The 23025-nt window shown below is 41.7% G+C and overlaps 1 protein-coding gene across 4 annotated transcripts in view; it reads right to left on the reverse strand.

Moving 5' to 3' along the window:
- Positions 1-23025, reverse strand: part of MYO9A (myosin IXA) — a 188774-nt gene that overhangs the window by 119516 nt on the left and 46233 nt on the right. For all 4 annotated transcript variants that reach the window (XM_068410045.1, XM_068410044.1, XM_068410042.1 and 1 more), the window contains exon 3: positions 527-621. In XM_068410045.1, the coding sequence (XP_068266146.1) occupies positions 527-621 (95 nt within the window). The remainder of the gene's footprint in view (positions 1-526; positions 622-23025) is intronic.

Consider the following 23025-nt stretch of genomic DNA (forward strand, 5'->3'; position numbering starts at 1 on the left):
TGGGAGAAGAGGCCGACTCCCACTCTGCTACAACCTCCCTTCAGGTAGTTGTAGACTGCACTAAGGTCACCTCTGAGCCTCCTCTTCTCCAGGCTAAACACCCCCAGCTCCCTCAGCCGTTCCTCGTAGGTCAGACCCTCCAGACCATATGCTCCAGCCCTGCAAACCACCCTACTAAAACGTTCCCCCTTCCTGCCTTAACTGTTACCTTAAGAGGAAAAGTCCCAGTTCAGCTTCATTCTAAAGCTGACATCATGATTAAGGAGAGCTCAGCTGGCCTGAAGCCAGCTCAGGTGTATTCACACTTCAATGTGCAGCTCAAATATGGCAATATTTTATACCAATGGATTTAAATATGATAAAAAAAAAAAAAAAAAGAAGATTTTTTTTTTTTCCCCTCTCCATTTTGGGAAACGTACTGGCCAAAAAAAACAACCTTCTTTTTGTGTACCCTGTACAACAGGCTATTTAGTCTCCTTGTCCAGGCAGGAATATGTACGGCATGTTCAATCTGATTCCCACTTACCCTCGCACGGTGCCCGTCTCCTGATAATTCACTTGAATAAACTTGCCAAAGCGACTGGAGTTGTTGTTATGGGCCGTTTTTGCATTGCCAAAAGCCTGTGAAAAGAGAGAGATGCCATCGTTACGCTCGAACAGCCACCGCCTCACCTTGTTTATATGCACGTCACCAACAACTTAACTGTGGGGATTTTGCTTTCGTTGGATAATTAATAAAAAGCATGCGGCAAAAGTTAGTTGAATGGTCTACAAAATAATACGATGAGCTTCTGGGGACCATACTGGTTTTCAAGTTGGTATTCCTGAAAGGCAGATAAACACTGTTTAAAAATAAAGTGTTAGCTGTACGAGCGAGATTTAATATTTGAAGTTATTATAGGCTACATTAAGGCTGTGCTTTATTCATTTAAATAAATATAAAAGTACATTGCTCCAACAAGACTAAATTTTAATGAGCTAGAGGAAGCTGCTTTTTAATTATATATGGAATTAGGGGGAAAAAAAGCTTTGAAGGCTACTCAGATGTTAGACAACCAGCATAACCCAGAGTATTTTCAGCATTTCAGACACTGTCGTTTCGATTTGCTGCTGTTGTTTTTCCAAAATCAAGATGCTTTTAAGGCTTTATTATGCAAAGCTTTTATTAAAACCCTGCCTTACCGAGGCACCTACTACGGAGAGTCATTTATGGCCATTTAAAAGACATCTCTGAACAGCAGAGCTATGGGAAACCTGTAAGAACTGCAGCTCGGCTGCGCTGAAAACTGGGATTTCCCATTGTGCCTAAATCACTGTAATAATAATCCGGCCCAGAATCTGTCCAGCTGCCAGGTCCAATTAATGTTTCATTTCTTAAACTGATTTTGATAATCATTCATCTTTTCTTCTAAGCTAAATTTATTTAAGGTAATTAGACACAAGGTAATTTCTAAGTGTTGTTTGTGTATGGACTCCGAATTACAATTACAAATACATTTTGTGCTGAGGCTTAATATCAGAGCTCAGCTCCAAGCTCCCGATAGATTTATTCCCTACTCAGCTATTTATTAGAAAAGATTAAAAGGGCTTTACAGCTATAATCTGAAGCTTTTCAAACGACCTTTTCAGATTTAACTTTGCAACTAAAAGCAAAAAATAAAATGAAAATTAAATGAAACCCTGGCGAAAAGGCATTCGACACCTTCAGTACCTGTGTGATGGGTGCTCTCACGTCTACTCTTATCTTTCCAGGCCGATTTATTTAGCAATCTGGTTAGATTTAATGATTTAAGAACAGAGGGAAGTTTGCTAACAGAATAACGACGTGATTTTTTTTCTCCCCCTATTTGAATATAGGGATTTGTTTAAACTCAAGCTGTTGCATATGAATTCACTCTAGTTGACTAAAAACAAGTTCTGGGATAGCCGAAACCTGCCGAACAAGCAGATGATACTTGAGAGATGATTCCAGACACACAGCTAAGGAACGCTCCTCTAACAGACGTTTCACATCTTTTCAGGCTGCTCACACTTCTTTTCTGCTTATTCTCCCCAAAAATCCTCCCCACACCCAGCATCCCTCCTCTACCCCACTCTCAGGAGGGCATCAAAGGTGCCCACACCTCCAAGTGACCACCAAAACCCCCCAAACCCTCCTGGTGACAAAAATCCAGGCATCCTCTCCCCCAAAATAGCCATTTTGGCATTAAGACAGGATGCTATTTAACATTTCCAGAGGGTTTACCTGTCCTCCACATATTTCAGCGAGCAGAGACACAGCGAGAAGCTTTATAAGCAGAATACGTTGATATTACACACAAGCTACCACATCGCCATGTATTTATATATTTGCTTTAAATAACACTAATTACATTATGAATATTTCCCCGCAATAGGATCAATCGCCGTCTAAGACATCACGTGAAGGTAACACGATAAATCTTCTGTACATCTAATCAATGCTGTTCACTTGAGAAGAAACGAGCCAGCAGCAATATGAAGAACTCGGAGAGACTAAATGGACAGCAGCCCTATTTTAATCGTCTTTTCATGTAATTTAATAAAGAATTTAAGCAAAAAAGTGTTTTCTGGTTTGGTTCCCTGTGTTTATATCTTAATAGCTCATGGAGAGAAATAAGGTCTATTTATTAGGATTTCTTTGGGAAGAGCCTTACCCAGGAATAAATCTTTTTTATTCTGTAACAAGGAACATTTAGTCAGGACAAAACATTTCAAATATAGGAGCGGGGAACTGCGAGAGTCCTCTTTTTTAATGAGCTTTTTTTCTGCATTAATATGCCAGACCACATTCTATATTATAACCCAAACGCCTACAGAAACCAGGACTCATAATATCTCTCTTTCATGCCATTTTTCTTTATTGCTGGTGTAAATGAGCAACCTCTTTGCATCACAGCGTGTTACAACTTAAGGCTGACTCCATGGCAAAGGCACGCTGGGGAAGGGCCAACAAGTAGCTAAAGAAATGCCTGATGTTTAACTTGAGACAGCTTAATGCATTTTTGTTTGGTTTACTCACCGTGTTTCTTTACCAGAACTATCAGGCTATAAAAAAAAAGTGCTATTAATTCAATTTATGCATGCCTAATCTACATGTACTTGAAGAGGACACCGTGTCCCTTCTGCAGCTAAGGCATAATATAATAGTTCAGGCTTGGAAAACACCAAATGAGTTATAACTGCTCCCCTAAAACAAATTATCATCTGTTCGTACTCTTTCTCTTTCCTAACTCATCGATTCGAAGCTGTAGAGCAGCCCAACGGACAACACTCGGTAACAGCATTCCTCAAATTCTCGGGGAGACCAAAGCTTTTACTGGCCAGGGCTCAACATTTGGAAGGAAACAAAACTCAATACGTTCCTCTGTAGGAGCCGAGCATCCCTCTGGACCCGGCGCTGGTGATTTAACAGACGAATGAGCAGCTCCATTCCTCCTGCCTCCTACCACCCTCCTGCACAAAGAGATGCTTATCGTGGACGGCAGGGGAAAAAAAATAATACTAATTAACAGTTTCGTGGCTAAATGTTTCACGTTCCTCCTCGTTCGACGCCGAAGGCTGGTGGTCTCTTCATTTTGGACTGAATATTAATGCAATCTGGATTAATTACTGATTACAGCTGGAATAAGGATTGTTTTAATGCCTTTCCTGAACTACGGTTATTTTCCAAACCCCTGCATTTAGGGAAACGCCTCAGTGACTCGTTCTATATGGCAATGCCAATAAGATGCTGTTCTATAGATAATCCTGATTGAATGTCAGTCCTATATAAAATAACAGCTGCATTCCCCTAGAGAATAACGGTTTCTGCAGTGAAAGCACCAGTAGAAAGATGCTGATGTATTTAAGGTCCTCAGCCCTGCTCTTCTCAAACGAGCCTCCAGCATTCACCCTTAGAGGGAAAAATAAATACATCATTTTATCTTTGCTATAAAGAAAGAGAAATGTATTAAATAGGTAAGAGCTTTTAAATGGTTTCTTGTCTACTTGAAATGTAAACATAATTTTTTTAGAAAGCTGTACCATGAATATATCAGAAGAAAAGCAATCTCATTATGGGCTATGCCATCATGGAATAGTTATTAATATTAATATTAGTAGTTATCTTCCATCGTGGGGCACTGAAGGGGACTGGGAGCAAGACTTAGTCATGCTCATTTATGCAAGGGACAAGAAATAGGGTAATATCAGACAAGAGACTGCTGGAAGACTCGTAGTTTCCTGGTTTACTGTGAATTTTGGAATTCGTGAATCAAAGGTATTCATCGAGGATGAATGACTTGTCGCTGTATAAGCAAGGTGGAAACTCAAAGCATGAGCCAGCAATACAGCAGCCAGGGAAATAAAACCGCTCGTCTGACCTTATGCAACTGAAGAGAATATTTGTGAATTAACATCTTTGCACACGTAGGTGCTAGGAAAGGACAAGAGGAGCACAGAATCCATACGATACCCAAAGAGCCCAAGCCCTAATGCACAGGGGCTGCAGGAAAGAAGCCAGCGTAGGGCAAGTCCATTTACCATCAAATAACACCAACACGAGGCCAGGGCCAGAGTCAGATGGACACGACACAGACGATGGAACAGCGAGGACTCAACGCGCGTGTCAGACGTGCATTCGCACGCTTTACCTCTAGCTTCTGGTCAGTGTACGCCTCCACCAAGAGTGGTGGTTTTAAACATCACCTGTTATTTATTTCCAGCTTTGAAGGCTATTTTTCCCAATATTCTATACGTGAGGCTTGAAAAAAATAGTTCACAAATATCTTTATTCCAAAAGAAAAAAAAAAGACACAGGAAAAAAGTAGAATATTGAAATTTTGTCATTTTAATGTCTTTTTTATGTGACCAGGGCATTCACTGGCTTTTAAAGTTATTCTCTGTACGTACAAATCCCTTTCTGCATCTTGAAACACAAACAGCTAGAGGATAAAGATAATTTTTGCTTGTTTTCATTCAACCTGCAACCAAGCTCCCAGCCCTCTTCTTGTCCTGTTACATTGCTTTTGAACAGAAATATATTGAATAATGGCCAGAACATAAAATACATCTAGACTACTTAAGTTCCAGCCTTGCTAAATCCCTTCTCATCATTGCTTCTGCCCTGGGAAATACTTTTAAATCTGCAGCTCACCGCCTGATAAAACCCATCAACCTGAATTATGCTGCTAAAATTATACCGCTTTGAGGCATCTCCCCCAACTTTTGGTTTCCATAAGGAGCCCTAAAAGCCACCTCTATGCAGCAGAGACCATGACACCTAAATAAGCACCTAAAGAAGCACCAAAGCCAAAAAGGATGAGCTACAACTTGCATTCTTGCAAAATAAAACAGCATTTATGTGACTCCTTCAAGGCGTTGTTCTGTGTGGCCAAGTAATAATACTGAAAATCTAGTTTACAGCAATTAAACACAAGTTCAAGCGTTGACACCTCGTTCTTTAATTCTCTCGGTTGTGGCTAGATGTTCCATGCTGCCTAACGAAACCATCGATGCTTTTAAGGTAAAAAGCACAAACCACAAATTATTTATAGCGTTGGCGCTGCGACGCTTGAGCGGAGCTCTCATCGAGAACGACCTGCAGCCCTGAACTGCCCAACACTGACCTTTAAAACCTTCTCAAGATTTCTCTTGCGTTACTCTTCTCTTCAACGAGCCACTGGAGCGCATTGCAGAGCCAAAACCCAATTTTCCATTTCAGACCTCAAAGGTGACAAAGCAGTTTAAAGACAAGGAACTTTGCAAAGTTCCAGCTGCTGCTGTACCACAAGAAAAAATAATAAATAATTATAATATAATACTAGACCTACGTTTTTCTTCCCTGCAATACAAGTCTGCTGCAGGTAAAAGAAGAAATTCAAAGCACTCAATCCTCTGCAAGCCCTGCAGCAGCTGGCTGTTCAAAGGTGCTGGTGATTCGATCCATGGTGGGAATCCATCTCCTCGTCAAGCCAAGAAACAGCAACTGCTCTAAGACAAGACCCTGAGCCCTCTTGACCTGCTTTGAGCGTGGCTGGACCAGATGTCCTCTGGAGGTCCCTGCCAACCTTATTGTCCAGTTTCAAGTATCTAGTCATCTTCCTCACTATCCTGGTGCAAAAAGCAGGGATATGAGAATCACGTCTCAACTCATTGCCAAGAACAAAATCCAATCCTATACCAGTCTTGGATAGCAAACCACAGCAGAACACCTCTTCGGTGGTGTTTGCTTTCTGTAGCATCTCCTATTAGTGTGATTTTTTGCTTACAAGCTTCTCAAAACCATGCAGTTTTCTGTTTCTTCCCATAAAATTAGTAATGCAATTTTTTAAGCTGACACAGCAACCAAAAGATACAAGCCTGTCCTCTCCTTGCTTTTCATTCCCCATCAAAGAACCTTTCAAATACATGACCTGCAAATACTTCAGGTGGGAAAAGTCCAAAGGATAAAGACACCTGGGAAGTGCTGATGAGACCCTTCCTCTCCCTTGTGTCCATACGGAGAGGCTTGCAAAGACTGCCCAAAGCTCCAAAACCATATTTAAGGGGTCTCCACGCTCCGAACAAATGTACCATTTGTTGCGTTTATGAAGGCTAAAACACTCCTCATCCCGCTGTCAACGACGATGCACCCTTCGCTATGCAGAATTAAACTCAGTAGTATTCTTTCAACATAAAGCACATCAAATACTTCATTTTATAATTATAATTATTGAATGGCAGCCAAGTGAGTTCTACCATATTAATAGACATATCTTCTTGTAATTTAATTTACGTATAAAATAATACTCTCATGATAGAGGCTATGAAACACCTTTTTAAATTTATTTTTTTTGTGCCAATTAAAAATGTCCTATCATTGTAAAACATTTGCACTAAACCTACCTGGCCACAGCAAAACTAAGACTATTCAAGGACAGCGATTCCCGTCCCATGCTGAATCAGGTCGTCATCCTGGGACGGAGCAATTAACCAACGAATCTTTTGCAGCAATTAAGCTTAAAATACAGGGTCAGTTAAGACAGCTTGTTGTTGTGCACTTAGAGTTCACGCTGCCTGATTCAAATATGGGAGAAAACGACTTTTAATGGGAGAGCGCTGATTTGGAGAAGGTTTTGGGATCAATTTAATTGAACAAAAGAAGTGCCAGGGTATGTAATGGAAATATCAAGAGCACTATTAAATACAGAGTAAGATTCCCTAGATAAAGTACTATAAAAGTCATTACAACACACACTTGTTTGGGAGATTTAAAGCTCTGCTGATGCAGATGTTCTATCAGCTATGTAAGAAATAGGATTTAGCATCTGCATTCCTGGCAAACGCTTCCACATCAGCAGAATATTCCTCCTTTTCCCAAACTTAAGCACAGGATCAGCCTGTTTCAGCTGCCTCCTTTTAAGCAACGCTCCGGAAAAAAAAAAGGAATTACCACGTAACCACGATGAAACAAAATAAAGCACCAAAACCAAATCAACGCCTCCTACTTAAGTCTTCTTCCCAAACGGGGACAGTTTTCCTACACAACAGGGAAAAAAACTTGGTTGAAGTGGCAGATGGTCATTGGCAAACGGCGGTACGGATGGATCCTGGAGGCAGAGCTGCCAAATCCCTAAGGGCTGGCTCACACCCCTGCTCCTCTACTCGTACATTTATTTGTTTTATGTGTAGCGTGGACAGCCCTGGGAAGAGCAGCCAAATGCGTCTGTTTTCCAGCAAGCTCACTCACATCGGCCAACAAATGCTTTGGTGGAAAAAAAAGTCTTCAGCCTGGGTTCAGCTTCGGATTTACAGAAGTATCTCACAAGGAAGGTGGGTACCTTGGGGTTATTACGGTGGTCTCTCCAACCCAGGGGATGCTTACAACTCCCACCGTTTATACTCGCAGCCAAAGAACAAATTTTACTACGTTAGATGCAGATAGGAGGTGTCTGACAGGTGCCAGAACCGTGTAAAATCTCCTTAATCAGAGCTTCAAATGTTTTTTTCATACCAATAGAGATATCAAATAATCACAGAGCAAAAAAATGACCAGTTGAGAACAAGTCATGGCTTAAGGAGGAGGCTTTACGCTCCCTCAGCAGGCAATTCAAGGACCATAAATGAGCACTACAGTAGAAACAAAACAGCACTAGTAAAATATTGACAGATAAAAAAACCTTAATACATATTTGAAGCTACTATCGAAGAGGTTATAGTATATATTACAATATCAAGCCATACCATGATTTCCCCACTTTGCGTAATCCATTTTCCCAGAGCTGGATTAAGCACAGCGATGCATCACCAACAGCTGATCCTGCAGTTACAACTCCTCTGGAACTGCTGGAAATAACACTGCAGTGAGGCAGGACCGCAGCTGATTTCCTACGGAACCATAGAATGGTTTGGGTTGGAAGGGACCTTAAAGATCATCTCATTCCAACCCCCCTGCCACAGGCAGGGACACCTTCCACTAGACCAGGTTGCTCCAAGCCCCATCCAACCTGCCCTTGAACACTGCCAGGGAGGGGGCAGCCACAGCTTCTCTGGGCAACCTGGGCCAGGGTCTCACCACCCTCTCAGCAAAGAATTTTTTCCTAATATCTCATCTCAATCTTCCCTCTTCCAGTTTAAAACCATTCCCCCTTGTCCCATCACTCCATGCCCTTGTAAAAAGCCCCTCTCCAGCTTTCCTGTAGCCCCTTCAGGTATTGGAAGGTGCTAGAAGGTCTCCACGGAGCCTTCTCTTCTCCAGGCTGAACAGCCCCAGCTCTCTCAGCCTGTCTCCACAGCAGAGGGGCTCCAGCCTCTGCTGGAGGATCATCTTCGTGGCCTCCTCTGGACTCGCTCCAACAGCTCCGTGTCCTTCTTCTGTTGGTTCCCCCAGAGCTGGACGCAGCACTGCAGGGGGGTCTCACGAGAGTGGAGCAGAGGGGCAGAATCCCCTCCCTCGCCCTGCTGGCCACGCTGCTGGGGATGCAGCCCAGGACACCGCTGGCTTTGTGGGCTGCCAGCGCACGTTGCCGGCTCATGGTGAGCTTCTCGTCACCCATCACCCCAAGTCCTTCTCCTCAGGGCTGCCCTCAATCCATTCTCCGCCCAGCCTGTGTTTGTGCTTGGGATTGCCCCGACCCACGCGCAGGACCTTGCACTTGGCCTTGTTGCACTTCATGTGGTTCGCATGGGCCCAGCTCTCCAGCCTGTCAAGGTCCCTCTGGATGGCATCCCTTTATTTAAAGTCACATTGCAAATAACACAGCAGCTCACACCCCTTAAGCCGAGGAAAACTCGACATACGCAGCACGAGGATTGTCCTTTTTCTCAAGGTTGAGGCTTTTGAGTCTCCAGAGCTCTTGACCACTCATGTCTCACCTGCCATGAAGCCACCATTAAAGAAAATATGACTTCTCCATTTCCAAAACCAGACAAATATCCACATGTTTCAGTGTTCTGCAGAAGACAGGGTAAATCACTGCCTCTGAAGCATCTCCCATAGTTTTTTAGTGCACTGACCATGCCAGACAGCTGTAGAAAGACAGTCCTCGTCCTTGGCTTCGCATACTTCCAAAAGTAACATGGTTTAGGTCTTTTTGGCCAGAAGCATGTTGTCTTGGAAACACCGATGCTTCAAAATGGTACCACACACGACATCCCAAAACCAAGTACTATTTTTTTTGAAATATAATTTCATTATGCAAAAACATCCACGCCGAAGACTACCTTCCCTTAGGACAACCTTGTAGGACAACAGGTTTTGCCATACGAGAGCTCCTGTTTCCATTCTCACTTTTTGACGGCTCTAGTAGCACTCAGAAGCGCTCGCTGGAGCTGTGACTCACTTATTTCAAGAGCTGGTGATGACAGGCTGGTATTGCTGATGGCTTGCCCAGGCTGGAACTCTTGGTGCAACGCTGCTTGCTTCATGTGGGGGAGCTGTAGACCTTCAGCCTGAGGACAGTTCTGGAAACAAGCCATCAAAGTTTGGGGAGGTCTTCTTGAAGACAAGCATTTCCAACGCAACAGCAACCTCAGCCAGAGCAGAGAGCTGGTGCTTGGCACGGAAGTGAAACATCGCCCATCGGCAAGACTCTCATCCCTTGGAGAGGCATCTCCACCAGCTTCCATCCTCTCTTCACCAACCATCAGGCTCTAAATTAGGGAGAGGTATCTGGTCTGGTGTACAACCCTTGGACACTCTCCAGCCCCTGGAGGAGGCCTCTCAAACTCCCTTCAAAATCCTATTTTTTTCCTTTTATTAATATAATGATTCTACGTGGGGCCATAAGTGTTTAGAAATGAAGTTTCAACTTCCCACTGCATACTTGGATGGCCCAAAAAATGCTAAAAAAAAATTGAAGCATTGAATGTTTTGGACTTGACACAAGTTTTCCTGCAGTTTGTCACCAAAATCAACGCCACAAACCGAAAGGCAGGAGAAAGCGTCCCTACCGTAACGCCTCCCCATCTGGAACCTCTTAGCAGACGCACGGAACCCTCATGTATATTTTACACACATATTTTTCCTGCTTTTCCCAAGAGAAATATGTGTAATGAAGAAAAACAAAAACACGTTAGCAGCAACAAAAGCATACCACTGTAACACGAGCCCCAGCTTGGCCTCTGCCCGTGTTATCCTTCCTTTTAGACCTTAGCTACTTTTCGCTAGTTACAGACAAAAAAATAATACACACCCTCCCCTCCAAAAAAAAAAATATCAGAGCTCTGCCATTAAATCAACACAATAAAACACACGTTTGTTTTCTGTCATGTAAAATATGGCACGAGTAAGAGGTTAAAAGTGAATGCACACATCTCCAGCCCTTCCTCGCTCTTCTGTGGGATTATATAAATAATCCACAACCCTTGTTGATGCAATTCCAAAATTTCAAGCGCTATTAAGCCGCAGCATCAAATTTCTGTGCATCGGACGCAGTTAAGATTACTCGCTTGCACCACAGCAGCTCTGCCGGGCTGATGGTTGCCAGCGCTTGCAACGTTTCAGTAGCCACGGGCAGCTTTGGTCGCCCGATCGATCCATAAAAATGTCTTTCCCCCTTTTTAGCACAGTTCAACCGGTGAAATGGGAGCTTAAAACTGCGTATTACTAAGTGTTGGGGATGAACACCACCTGCAGGAGCCAGACTGATGTGTAGCACTGAAAAAAATAATTACCCCATTGGATCGATGAGTAGCATTGAAAAAAAATTATGTTATCAGTGACCAGAATATTTGATAAGTGCCAGGAAAAACAATGGCTGGCACTGATTATTTTTAAGGAGCAAAAGAGAAGTCTCAAAAAAATCAATGTATTCCCATCAGGCATTTGTCTTAGGAGAGGATGCAACTGCTTAAACGTGTATTTTCAGCCATGAGGTAAAGCAAAATAAGATCATTTAAGAGGTACCACTTGTCACCTTTCCAATGGTATTAAATGTGGGTATTTTGAGGTCGCGATGGAGAGGTTTCCTATAAACTGAAAAAGGTTACGAAGCTGGGGGTAAATCCGACACCGTACCATCCGCTTCTACAGAGAAAGGAACAGCTGCAACGCGAGCGCAACACAGGCGATGCCCCGTGGCACGAGACGGGCACGGCCTTTTAATTCAGTTTGTCACGCAACAGGTCTCCACGCAGAGAAGGAGCTTCCACTTCAGAGCACACCCTGCCAAAATCATCTATTTAGCTTTGCACGGTATTCTTCAGTACTGCCAAGGCTGGTATTTCTGAGAATAGGCTTTGGGTTTCTTTTTTTGAATCAAAAAATCAAGGGAAACACGCTGAGATTTTGTGCTCCAACTTCCCACACAGCAGAAAACACTGCACAAAATCAAGGCAGATACTTTTCTCTTGTCCACTTTCTCCTAGCTCGGCTTTGTAAAACAGCAAGCGGTTGGCACGGCGTGTTGGGAGCATGTTCCCCTGCTTTTCAGAAAGGGCAGGAATCAAACTAAGCCCACCCTTGGCGTGCCAGCGTGGATGTGCTGGCTGGCGTGCCGAGGATGCCAAGCCCTTGCTGCTCCTTCTTCCTGTGTGAAGATGAGCAGCAGCTCTTCGTCGTCCACCTTGACCAAGCAAGAGACATCATGAAGGACTCAAAAGCACTTTCGTTCTATTCAATTTTTTCATGTATGTATTCAGAAATGTGGCTTGAGGCCATATCTTCCATTAATGGGGCAGGATTTTTACCAACACTTCAAGTATTAATTTTTACAGTGGCTGCATACATCCAATATCGCTGCAAGACTTCAGGTACTCGGACACCAAGGAGCAAAAAGCCTGCGCAAACCACACGCTTTGCGTTGGGGATTTGACCCAAAAGGGAGCAAACCAGAGGAAGGAACGCAATTTTTCAAGCAGCATCCGAGAGCCATTGAACCTCCTTCTGGGATCTCCCTCCATCAGTTACCTGCGCGCAAGTATTTCACGTTATGACACTCTACACAGCTGAGAGCAGGAGAAATGCAGAAGAGACACTTGGAAAATTCACAGGGGCATTGCTTGGCAGAGCAAACAGTAAGAGCAGACTTTGTTTCCCAATTAATTTCATGCAAATAAGCAATGCTTTGTTAGAGCATACGCTCATTAAAGTCTCTCCTGTTTTCCTGAAGCGGTGGTTTCCAGTAGACAGGTACTGTACGTCTAATTTTTTTTAACACCTTTTCTGCTTAATTGCCACCAAGCAGCCTGATAAACCCTCTCCGATTGCTCCCTACTCTGAAGATACTCACCGACATGCTCCCCCTCCATTGCTGTGTAATTAAACAAACGGTGTACAACTCCCCCTGTAAGAAACCTGAAGCTCTACAACAGTAAAGTTGAGATCAGCATTTCTTCTTTCAAACTTTGAAGAATCACTACGGTGTGTTTAAGCCTTTAGGTAATTCTTCTGTAACTAAATATATAGTAAATAAAGGAAAATCACAACCTGATGCTGGTATCACAGTAGCTACGATGGGATAGAGATAGAGGCGAGAAATTTTGTAGACAGACGTAGTATTATCTTGAACCAGGCTAACTGGAATAGCTGGAAAACCCAACAAGCTTTTGAGTACACAGCTTCTGCCAGGCTGAGACAAACTGCAAAGCTCAACTACAAAAGAGTTTTTTTTTTTTAATTTAGCAAGAGATTCAGCAGTTGAACCCAACGGGAGGAAAAGATCTTTAACCAGAGGAGCACACGGATGTGACAAAGGGTGGGCAAAAACAAGCATTCCCTGTGCTCAGCAGCAATATGTAATTTATAACCTACATAAAACCACATTTTCATCTATTATTTGGAAGTGGGTGGTGACCTAACACACACCACCACATCAGAATAAAGAGTGGGCCATTACTAATGATGCTTGGTTTGTCAAAACAAACCAAGAACCAGCGTTTGCAAGTGAAGGAACTGACGGCATTCCTGCACTTGCTCCCGGAGCAGGGAAGGACGCCGGAGCATCCCTCCTTGCAAGACCGAGGGCAGAAGAGTGACGCCCAAAGGCACAAGCCCAGCTCTCCAGCTACCGCCCATACCTCCCTTACATGATCTAGAGCTTCCAGGGGGTGAACGGGACTTCATGATGTTTGATCTAAGACATAATTTTTGTGTTCTCAATAAAGAACACAGGACAAAAACACATGAAAACACATAGTTTTGCTGTCTTGGATCTCCCTTCAGTTAAGGCAGAAGTAAAGAGATGATGGTTTATATGATTTTAATCAAACTCAGTAGAGCGCTTGGATGTGGACGTACCAGTCTGAGCAGGGAAAAAAAAAGCTGGACAGTATCTTAGATCCCAATCTTACTTTCCTCATCGCATATTATCCCCTTTCAAAACCTTTACTCCCTACATAGAGCTATAAAGCTACCATCGACAGAATGCAATCTGGTTATTCTCATTATACACCACCCACATCTGAAGCTGCTGAGAACACCAAGGCGACGACCACTCAAGCGGTCATGGCATAGTCATGGTATAGTCAAAATGTCTCAGCACATATCGCTTGGAGTGATTTGGGAAGATTTTATAGGGGTAGAGTTGAAGAGTATCTCCCTTAAATAATAAAGGATACATTATCCTGCAAGTAGGGTTAAAGCAAGGAGCCCAGCCACTCTGTTTCCATTGGGGATTATGTGAATTTATTATATTTTAAGCTGTTTATTATTCTGTTTCCTTTTTACATAAAAAAAATGATGAATGCAGGATGTAGCAGACGTTGCTGGAGCACATCTATTTATCCTGAACGGGAAAGATGGGAACGCTGCTTCTGCCTGATCACTCAAAGCAGCTGTACAAAACCCCCAAACAGAAATACCATTAGTGGTAGCTAAGGAGGGTTTTGTCTGCATCTTTAAAGAGAAGGTACTAAATGTATTTCTTTATTGACTTTAATCAGCAAGTAAAATACTACATTAAAAAATTAAACTCATGTGAAAACAGCATTTCTTCTCTAAATAGCTCTGCCTGCAGTTCAGGAGGAGGAGGAGGGATGGAAAAGGAAGCTCAAAAACTCACAAAAAGGAAAAATACAGAAAGAAACCTTTCTTTTTCTCTTGCTGAGCCTCATCTTCTTGTTTATAACTCCCGACGAGAACAGCAGTACGATTGTCCTACCTCGTGCTGGCCGGATTTCAGCAGGAAGGCTTTGGTCACCCGGCCTCCGGCACCCGATACACGAGCCTGTTACCCTGGCCATCTCTCCATTTTTGCTGCTGTTTCTTCCCCGTCTCTCCCCTTGGATGACATCCAGGCTACTAAAAATTCATCAGCTGCCTAGTCTAAAGTCACTATAATAATTAGAACCCAGGCGGAAATTGAAACAAGGCATAAAAGAAAAAAAAAAATCCCATGCTATCAGGGACTGTAAAAAAAAAAGGGGGGGAAAAAAAGGATGGAATTGGTGCAAAGGAATTCCAAAAATCAAAGTTTGAAGATAAGCAACGCTGAGCATCAACATCATCTCAAGAAGTTCCCACCTACACTCTGCTGCTCCCCAGGACGCATGGCATAAATACATGGAGACCTTATTCCCAACTGGATCAAGATCCTGAGCCAACCTAAAAGCATATGGTACAAGTGGGTTTGGGATTCTTACTACATTTGTAATTCTTCCAGTGTCACTTTAGAAAACAAAAGCATCAAATTTAACTCATGTAGGGTAGGAAAATCTCCACGCTGAATTATCAACGCCTTTAAGTACCGACTCACAGACCTGTTCACCTTTTGCATCCTCTAACCACAGTCCACAGCAAGATGCGTAAAATTAACCTGAGCCGCTTCGACGGCGAGGAATAGGATGGGACCAAAAAATAAAATACTGCCATCATTTCCTTTGAAAACACTTCCAGCGATTGAAAGTGCCCGACCCCAATCAGGCAACCTTGCCCAAAGAAATTTTGTTCCTAAGCAAAATGAAGCGTGGATCTGGCAAACTGAGGTGAAGTCAAATCAAACGTGGTTTGAATCAAGACAAGTCAATGGAAATGCGGTGTTTTCTCTCAAAATATAAAACTTAATAGTAAGTTCAAACCTATTTTACTTCTTGAATTTCCAGTTGAAAGCCAGAAACTTAATTAAACTCTTTGGAAAAATTAGCGCTTAAGATCTTTTGACGTGATAACCATAAAGCAATTCAAAAATTACAACCATTAAAAGTCAAAATGCAAACTTACGGCTCCTACACACTTCACTATCTGCTCACACAGTTCCTTTATGCCTTAAGCAGCTAGCAGGTACGACGACCTAGTTATTCAAAAACCTTCTTCTCCCAGCTACATTCCTCTTGCCAAACAGACGTGACGAATACAGAAAGCCAGAAATATTTTGCTTCCTCATAATTATACCTTAATGAAGCTTTCACGGCAACAAAAAGCCAGCGAGGGCAGGAGCGGCTTTGATGGTCCAGACGAGTTTTGTGGCCTAAATGGAAAAAAAATTACTAAATATTCCTCGAGTGCCCGACTGCTCAGGTCAATACCGCTCGTAGCAAGACAAATACTCCATTTGCACACCGCCGAGCCCTCGCTGAGAGCTTATGGACTTCTTTAAAAGCCTGACGATCAATAAAGTGCAATTTAAAAAATTAGTCGGGGCAGGCTACTGGTGTGATGGAGATTAAGTAGACGTTAATCTACGCTACCACTGAACTTTAAAATTAGCCTAAATAACCACCTTAATCAGATTTAGAGGGGCAGATATAAAGAAAATAATATATTTTTTATTATATATTTATATATCTCGTGTATATATTATATTTTTATATATCTTATATATTTTTATATTAATAAATCTTCACAGAATCACAGAATCAGCCAGGCTGGAAGAGACCTCTGGGATCATCGAGTCCAACCATTGCCCTGACACCACCCTGGCAACTAGACCGTGGCACTAAGTGCCATGTCCAGGCTTTGCTTAAACACCTCCAGAGATGGTGACTCCACCACCTCCCTGGGCAGCCCCTTCCAATGCCTAATGACCCTTGCTGAGAAGAAATGCTTCCTAATGTCCAACCTGAACCTCCCCTGGCCAAGCTTGAGGCTGTGTCCTCTTGTCCTATCGCCGGTTGCCTGGGAGAAGAGGCTGACTCCCACTTCACTACAACCTCCCTTCAGGTAGTTGTAGACTGCAATAAGGTCACCTCTGAGCCTGATCTTACATCTTGATAGATCTTACATCTTGATAGATCTTATTACATCTTGATAGATCTTATTACATCTTGATAGATCTTATTACATCTTGATAGATCTTATTACATCTTGATAGATCTTATTACATCTTGATAGATCTTATTACATCTTGATAGATCTTACATCTTATATCTATATAATATCTTATATAAATATATCTAAGATATTATAACATCTTATATAGATATATTATAATACCTATATAATATCTTGTATATATTATACTTATTTCACATTAATAGCTCTCATATACATTATATATTTCTTTTATATCAATATACCTCGTATTCGATAATTTAGGAAATGCGTCTTTGCTGCAGGCTAACACGACGCAGATATTGCCGCGGCCTTAATCCTCGAGCAAACACATCCTGTCCCACCGAAACACGGCTGCTCCGATCAGCAACGTCACCTCCGTGCTCCAGCGCTCTGCCGAGACATCAGCTGGGGGGTGGACCCAACTTCAGAGTAACCTCAACTCACGTTATTGATCATTTTAGATCCTTAGAAGGAAAAACGCAGCGCTCTGACCTCGTTAAACCGTAATTGCGTCCTCCATCAGATGATGCGTTTACTCATCCAAGCCAGCGTTCGCTCCATCCATAACCCAAGCTGATAAATTTAATTAATAACCCCACTTGAAAACCAGGCCAACAGCAATACGTTGGTGTTTTGGTTTTTTTTTTAAAGCATGATGTTTTCTCCCAGTTTTATTGAAATTACTCGGCTTTCCTGTAGCAGATGAAACCCAGATGTCAGAGCGAGGGAAGGGTTGAACAAGCCAGAACGAAAAACCAAGGCAGCAACAGGCAGGTCACACCCATTCATTACCCATCTATTTCCCTTCTGCTATTTATATTGCATCTCTGTTAGTAACAAATATTATAATTGTGATGTAATTCTAGAAACCACAGTTTTCTCCTTCGCAGCCCAAAGTAGAAAGCAGCACGCGAGTCGAAAGGCTTCGGTGAAGTTCCTTTGCGCCGCGTAAGCACTTTGGAAAGCTTCGCTCCCATCTTGCAGCGTTAACGCCAATATTATGGGTTGTAATCCCTCCTGAAGCAGCCCAAAGCCAGGGTTTAATCCAGGCTTACCGGCTCTTGGATGCCCACTTGGTATACTGAGAATAATAAAAGAAAAGGAGTTTGTGTACGTGCACACAAGGCAATTTAGGAAGTACCACTGGGTGTCTCGCTGGTAGTATTAGATGCGTATCCTCATTTACGCGACTTGCAGCACACGGGGAGGAGCAGGATTGGAGTTATTTATCATTTTGAGCAGCTACATGATGCAAAAATGGGCAGAGTAAATCACGGGTGATTTAAGAACCGACTGGCCATACGCACAGATTCACAGAATCAACCAGGTTGGAAGAGCCCTCTGGGATCATCGAGTCCAACCATTGCCCTGACACCACCATGGCAACTAGACCAGGGCACTAAGTGCCATGTCCAGTCTTTCCTTAAACCCCTCCAGAGATGGTGACTCCACCACCTCCCTGGGCAGCCCCTTCCAATGCCTAATGACCCTTGCTGAGAAGAAATGCTTCCTAATGTCCAACCTGAACCTCCCCTGGCGAAGCTCGAGGCTGTGTCCTCTTGTCCTATCGCTAGCTGCCTGGGAGAAGAGGCCGACTCCCACTTCACTACAACCTCCCTTCAGGTAGTTGTAGACTGCAATAAGGTCACCTCTGAGCCTTCTCTTCTCCAGGCTAAACAACCCCAGCTCCCTCAGCCGTTCCTCGGAGGTCAGACCCTCCAGACCCTTCACCAGCTTGGTCACCCTCCTCTGCACTCGCTCCAACACCTCAACATCTTTCTTGAAGTGCGGGGCCCAGAACTGGACACAGGATTCAAGGTGCGGCCTCACCAGTGCCGAGTACAGAGGGACGATCACTTCCCCAGACCGGCTGGCTACACTATTCCTAATAGAGGCCAGGATGCCATTGGCCTTCTTGGCCACCTGGGCACACTGCTGGCCCATGTTTAGCCGGCTGTCGATCAGCACCCCCAGGTCTCTTTCCGCCGGGCCGCTCTCTAACCACTCTTCCCCCAGCCTGTAGCGCTGCAGGGGGTTGTTGTGGCCAAAGTGTAAGACCCGGCACTTGTTCTTGTTGAACCTCATGCCGTTGGTCTCGGCCCATCTATCCAATCTGTCCAGACCCCTCTGTAGGGCCTTCCTACCCTCCACCAGATCGACACTCCCACCCAGCTTGGTGTCATCTGCAAATTTACTGAGGGTGCACTCAATCCCTACATCTAGATCATCTATAAAGATATTGAACAGCACCGTTCAATGCATGGGTAACTGAAATGGCAGATGACCTACCTTGTTGAATTTTTAGGCATATTTCATGAGCAAGGAAAGGTCTTTGAAGGTCTTTGCTCTCCACATTATTTTTTCCCCCATTTAACAGTCATCAAAAACTTCTGGCAATGGAGTATTCCGATTTAAAGCAAACGTACGGTGGCAATTACAAGAGGATGCAGGAGCAGGTTCTTCTTTGCTTCCATTTGCAGAAAAAGAAACGCAAGGCTGGGGAAAATGAGCCTCTTTGTGCTGCATTTGCTACACAAAAATCACTGCCCAGATCAGGTTTGTATACAGGCAACCTACACACCGACAGCACCGCTCCGAGGACCACGCGAGGAATTATAGATCATCATCCCGGTACTGACCGGCTATTTTGGGGCATTCATTTAAATTACTTTAACACTGACTTAATACATGTAATTTTAAGTTAGCTTTGACATCCTTTTCAACTCCCAATTATACACGTGTGTACTGGAGTAGCATCTCCAGTTATTCGACGGGGCCGCTCGTACCCAACGAGCAATAAATAACACACCTCGTCTCTGCATTAACAAACACAATAATTAAAATATTGGACACATTTCCATTGCTACCTACTCTCCAAAATATTTGAAGTATCCATCACGGATGTGCTTTGCCACAGCAAAAAGGGTTTACTTGTATTATTTGTGCATTCTTCTGAAGCTTGAGAATTAAATAAGTTAAAATAATGCTTTTTACAAGGAGGGCGCCAAGCTTCACGCCAAGCCCAGAGAACAAAGTGAGGTTTATGTGATTAATTATTTTGGGTTCTAGATGACACCTGCAATGCAGATTTTTTTTTTGTGTATATATTATTGTTATATTATTATTTTATTATAATTATTATATATTAATATTTTAATATATTATTGTGGACTTCTAGATGATACCTGCAATGAAGATTTTTGTGTGTATATTATTAATTCCTCTTAGATTACTTATACTATTATAGCAGATTTTTTAATATATATTATTTTGAGCTTCTAGATTACTCCTGCAATGCAGATTTTTTGTGTGTATATAATTATAAATATTATAATATATATAATTTTTAATATATATTATTGTGGACTTCTATATGACATCTGCAATGCAGATTTGTGTGTGCATATATATTATTACATTACTATTATACTGTATATATTATTATTGTAGGTATTATTATATATATTATTTTGGCCTTCTATATGACACCTGCAATGCACATTTGTGTGTGTGTATATTATTACATTACTATTATATTACATGTATTATTATAGAAGATATTTTTTATATCTATATTATTTTGGCCTTCTATAGGACACCTGCAATGCAGATTTGTGTGTGTATATTATTACATTACTATTCTATTATATATATGATTATAGTCGATATTATTATATATATTATTCTGGACTTCCCTATGACACCTGCAATGCAGATTTGTGTGTGTATATATTATTACATCATTATTATATTATATATATTATTTTTTATACATATATATTATTTGGGCTTTCTATATGACACCTGCAATGCAAATTTGTGTGTGTATATATTATTACATCATTATTATATTATTTTTTATATATATATATATATTATTTTGGCCTTCTATATGACACCTGCAATGCAGATTTGTCATATAGACACACACACATAATCTCCCAATACTTGTAAAATACCACCATGTGCTATTATATGATTATTATATTATTATTCTTACTGTAGATCTTATGTGAGAGATATATATTACTTTGGCCTTCTATATGACACCTGCAATGCAGATTTGTGTGTGTATATATTATTACATCATTATTATATTATTTTTTATATATATATATTATTTTGGCCTTCTATATGACACCTGCAATGCAGATTTGTCATATAGACACATACACATAATCTCCCAATACTTGTAAAATACCACCATGTGCTATTATATTATTATATTATTATTCTTACTGTAGATCTTATGTGAGAGATATATATTACTTTGGCCTTCTATATGACACCTGCAATGCAGATTTGTATGTGTGTACGTGTTATTATATTAATATTATATTACATATATTATAGTAGATATAATAATATCTATATTATTTGGACTTTTATACAACAACTGCAATGCAGATTTGTGTGTGCTTGTGTGTGTATGTATATATTTTTATATATGTATATATGAGTGTATATATATCCGAAACACGAAAGCTAACACAAAAAAAGAGCAACGACACGCCAAAAAAAATTAAAGTACTGCAGGTTGGGTTTGGCAGAGCGCTGGGATTAGATCACCGTGAATCCCAGCTTAAATAAAGCTCAAACATGAATTTCCTGACTAAGGTAAAAAAGCCTGGCTCAAATTTACGAACCGCTGGCAAGGTTACCTCTATCCCAGAGGCCTCCAAATACCACGAAAACCCTGGCCCAGAAATGCAGAGTTCAGCCTGATAATTCAAACACATTCCTGCGAGCATCGCCGTTCCTGCAGCCGTAGCCTAGGCAATAAAGAAATAAACTCCAGTACTTCCAGCTTCACATTTTTCAGAGCCTGAAATTAAACCGTAGAAGCGTATTTCTAAAGCTTGCAAACATTCTTTTCGATGAAGAAGCAGATATAAACCTTGTAGAGAAGGCTGCTTTAAGGAGGCAACCTCAAATCTTCCCTGGCTCCGTCGGATGCAGCCCACTCCACCTACATTTTGCGAACAAAAAGAAAAAAATATGGAATTTTCTACTCCTGGGGACAATCTTCTGGATCTCCTTCAAGGATAATTCAATTTCACAGTGATATTTGTGACCTGTAAGAAGAAAACCCCACCTGAACCCCACACCTTCCCATAGGAGAGACTCAGACCTACCCCTTGCATCTCCCACCTGTATTTCAGTTTTTCCAAATTCAGAGAAATTAGTAATTCTTAAAAAAAAAAAAAAAAGAGTTCACGTTATGAAAATTGGCTTGGTCTCTTTCTTCTTTTATTTCTTTTTTCTTTCTTTTTTTCCCCTTTCTTTTTTTTTTCCCCTTCTTTTTCTGTTTCTTCTCCAAGCTGAAGTCCGCAGAGATTAGATCTGCTCTGCTTCGGAAAGCGCTCGAGCAGCGACTCTTTGCAATACAGCTCCCAACCCTCCACGCCAAACCTTTGCTCCTCAAACCTGCCATTTCTCCAAAAAAACTTCCAATTTCCTCGATGATAAAGCAAATTAAAGTTGTAACACTTTGCCCTTATCTTGGACGTGAGCATTTTTATCCACATGCTTTCATTCTCCTTTGGCATCCCTCACGTGGCTCCTTGTCCAAGATTTTTCTCCCGATTAAAAACCAGAAATAAATCTGCCTATTTTGGGACAATCAGTAAATCTTTGATCCCCACCACAAAGTCGTTGAGTAGGAATCCTATTTCGCTGTTCTTATTCCCTCCTATCAAACATGAGGCTATTACAGATCTGGAGAACGCTGGCAAAAAAATAAGTTTTTTTAATTGCATTATGGCCAGAAATTGCTGAATTATTTTTTTTTTTTAATTAAAAAAAATTAGCCTCCCCCCCAGCATTTTTTGGCACACAAACCCCTTGTTCTGAGACCTGTGCCCTTCTTCAAAACCTCACCTTCCTGAAAGTGGTAATGAAGGAAAGGGGCAGTTTTAAACTGTTTCTCACAGAAAGAGTCTTTTTAAAAAAATTTTTCTTTTTTTCCCCCCTCAAAATTCATATTTTCTTAGCGTGTGGCATTAGCATTTCTTTAAGTATTTTCATAGGAACTGCTTGGAAACCACTACATTATACCCTGCTACCAGTCTGCCCATAACAGCATGAACTGGTCTGCATTTGCATTTACCAAGATGGTTAATTAAAAGTATTAAATAGATCCAGTAACGCTTAAAATCAGAAATAATCACAATTACTCAGATCCCTGCTTCTCCTATAGTGGATTACATGGTTTCCTGGTACCTTTTATAATGGAAATAACCGACATAATTTGCTTTCATGTCTAAAAATAATGTTTTTCATAATGGTCAACCATCCTGATTTGTCTTGTGCTGTGCTAAATTTTGAATTATTTA

The sequence above is a fragment of the Nyctibius grandis genome, chromosome 11, assembly GCF_013368605.1.
Source record: "Nyctibius grandis isolate bNycGra1 chromosome 11, bNycGra1.pri, whole genome shotgun sequence".
NCBI classification, from domain to species: Eukaryota; Metazoa; Chordata; class Aves; order Nyctibiiformes; family Nyctibiidae; genus Nyctibius; species Nyctibius grandis.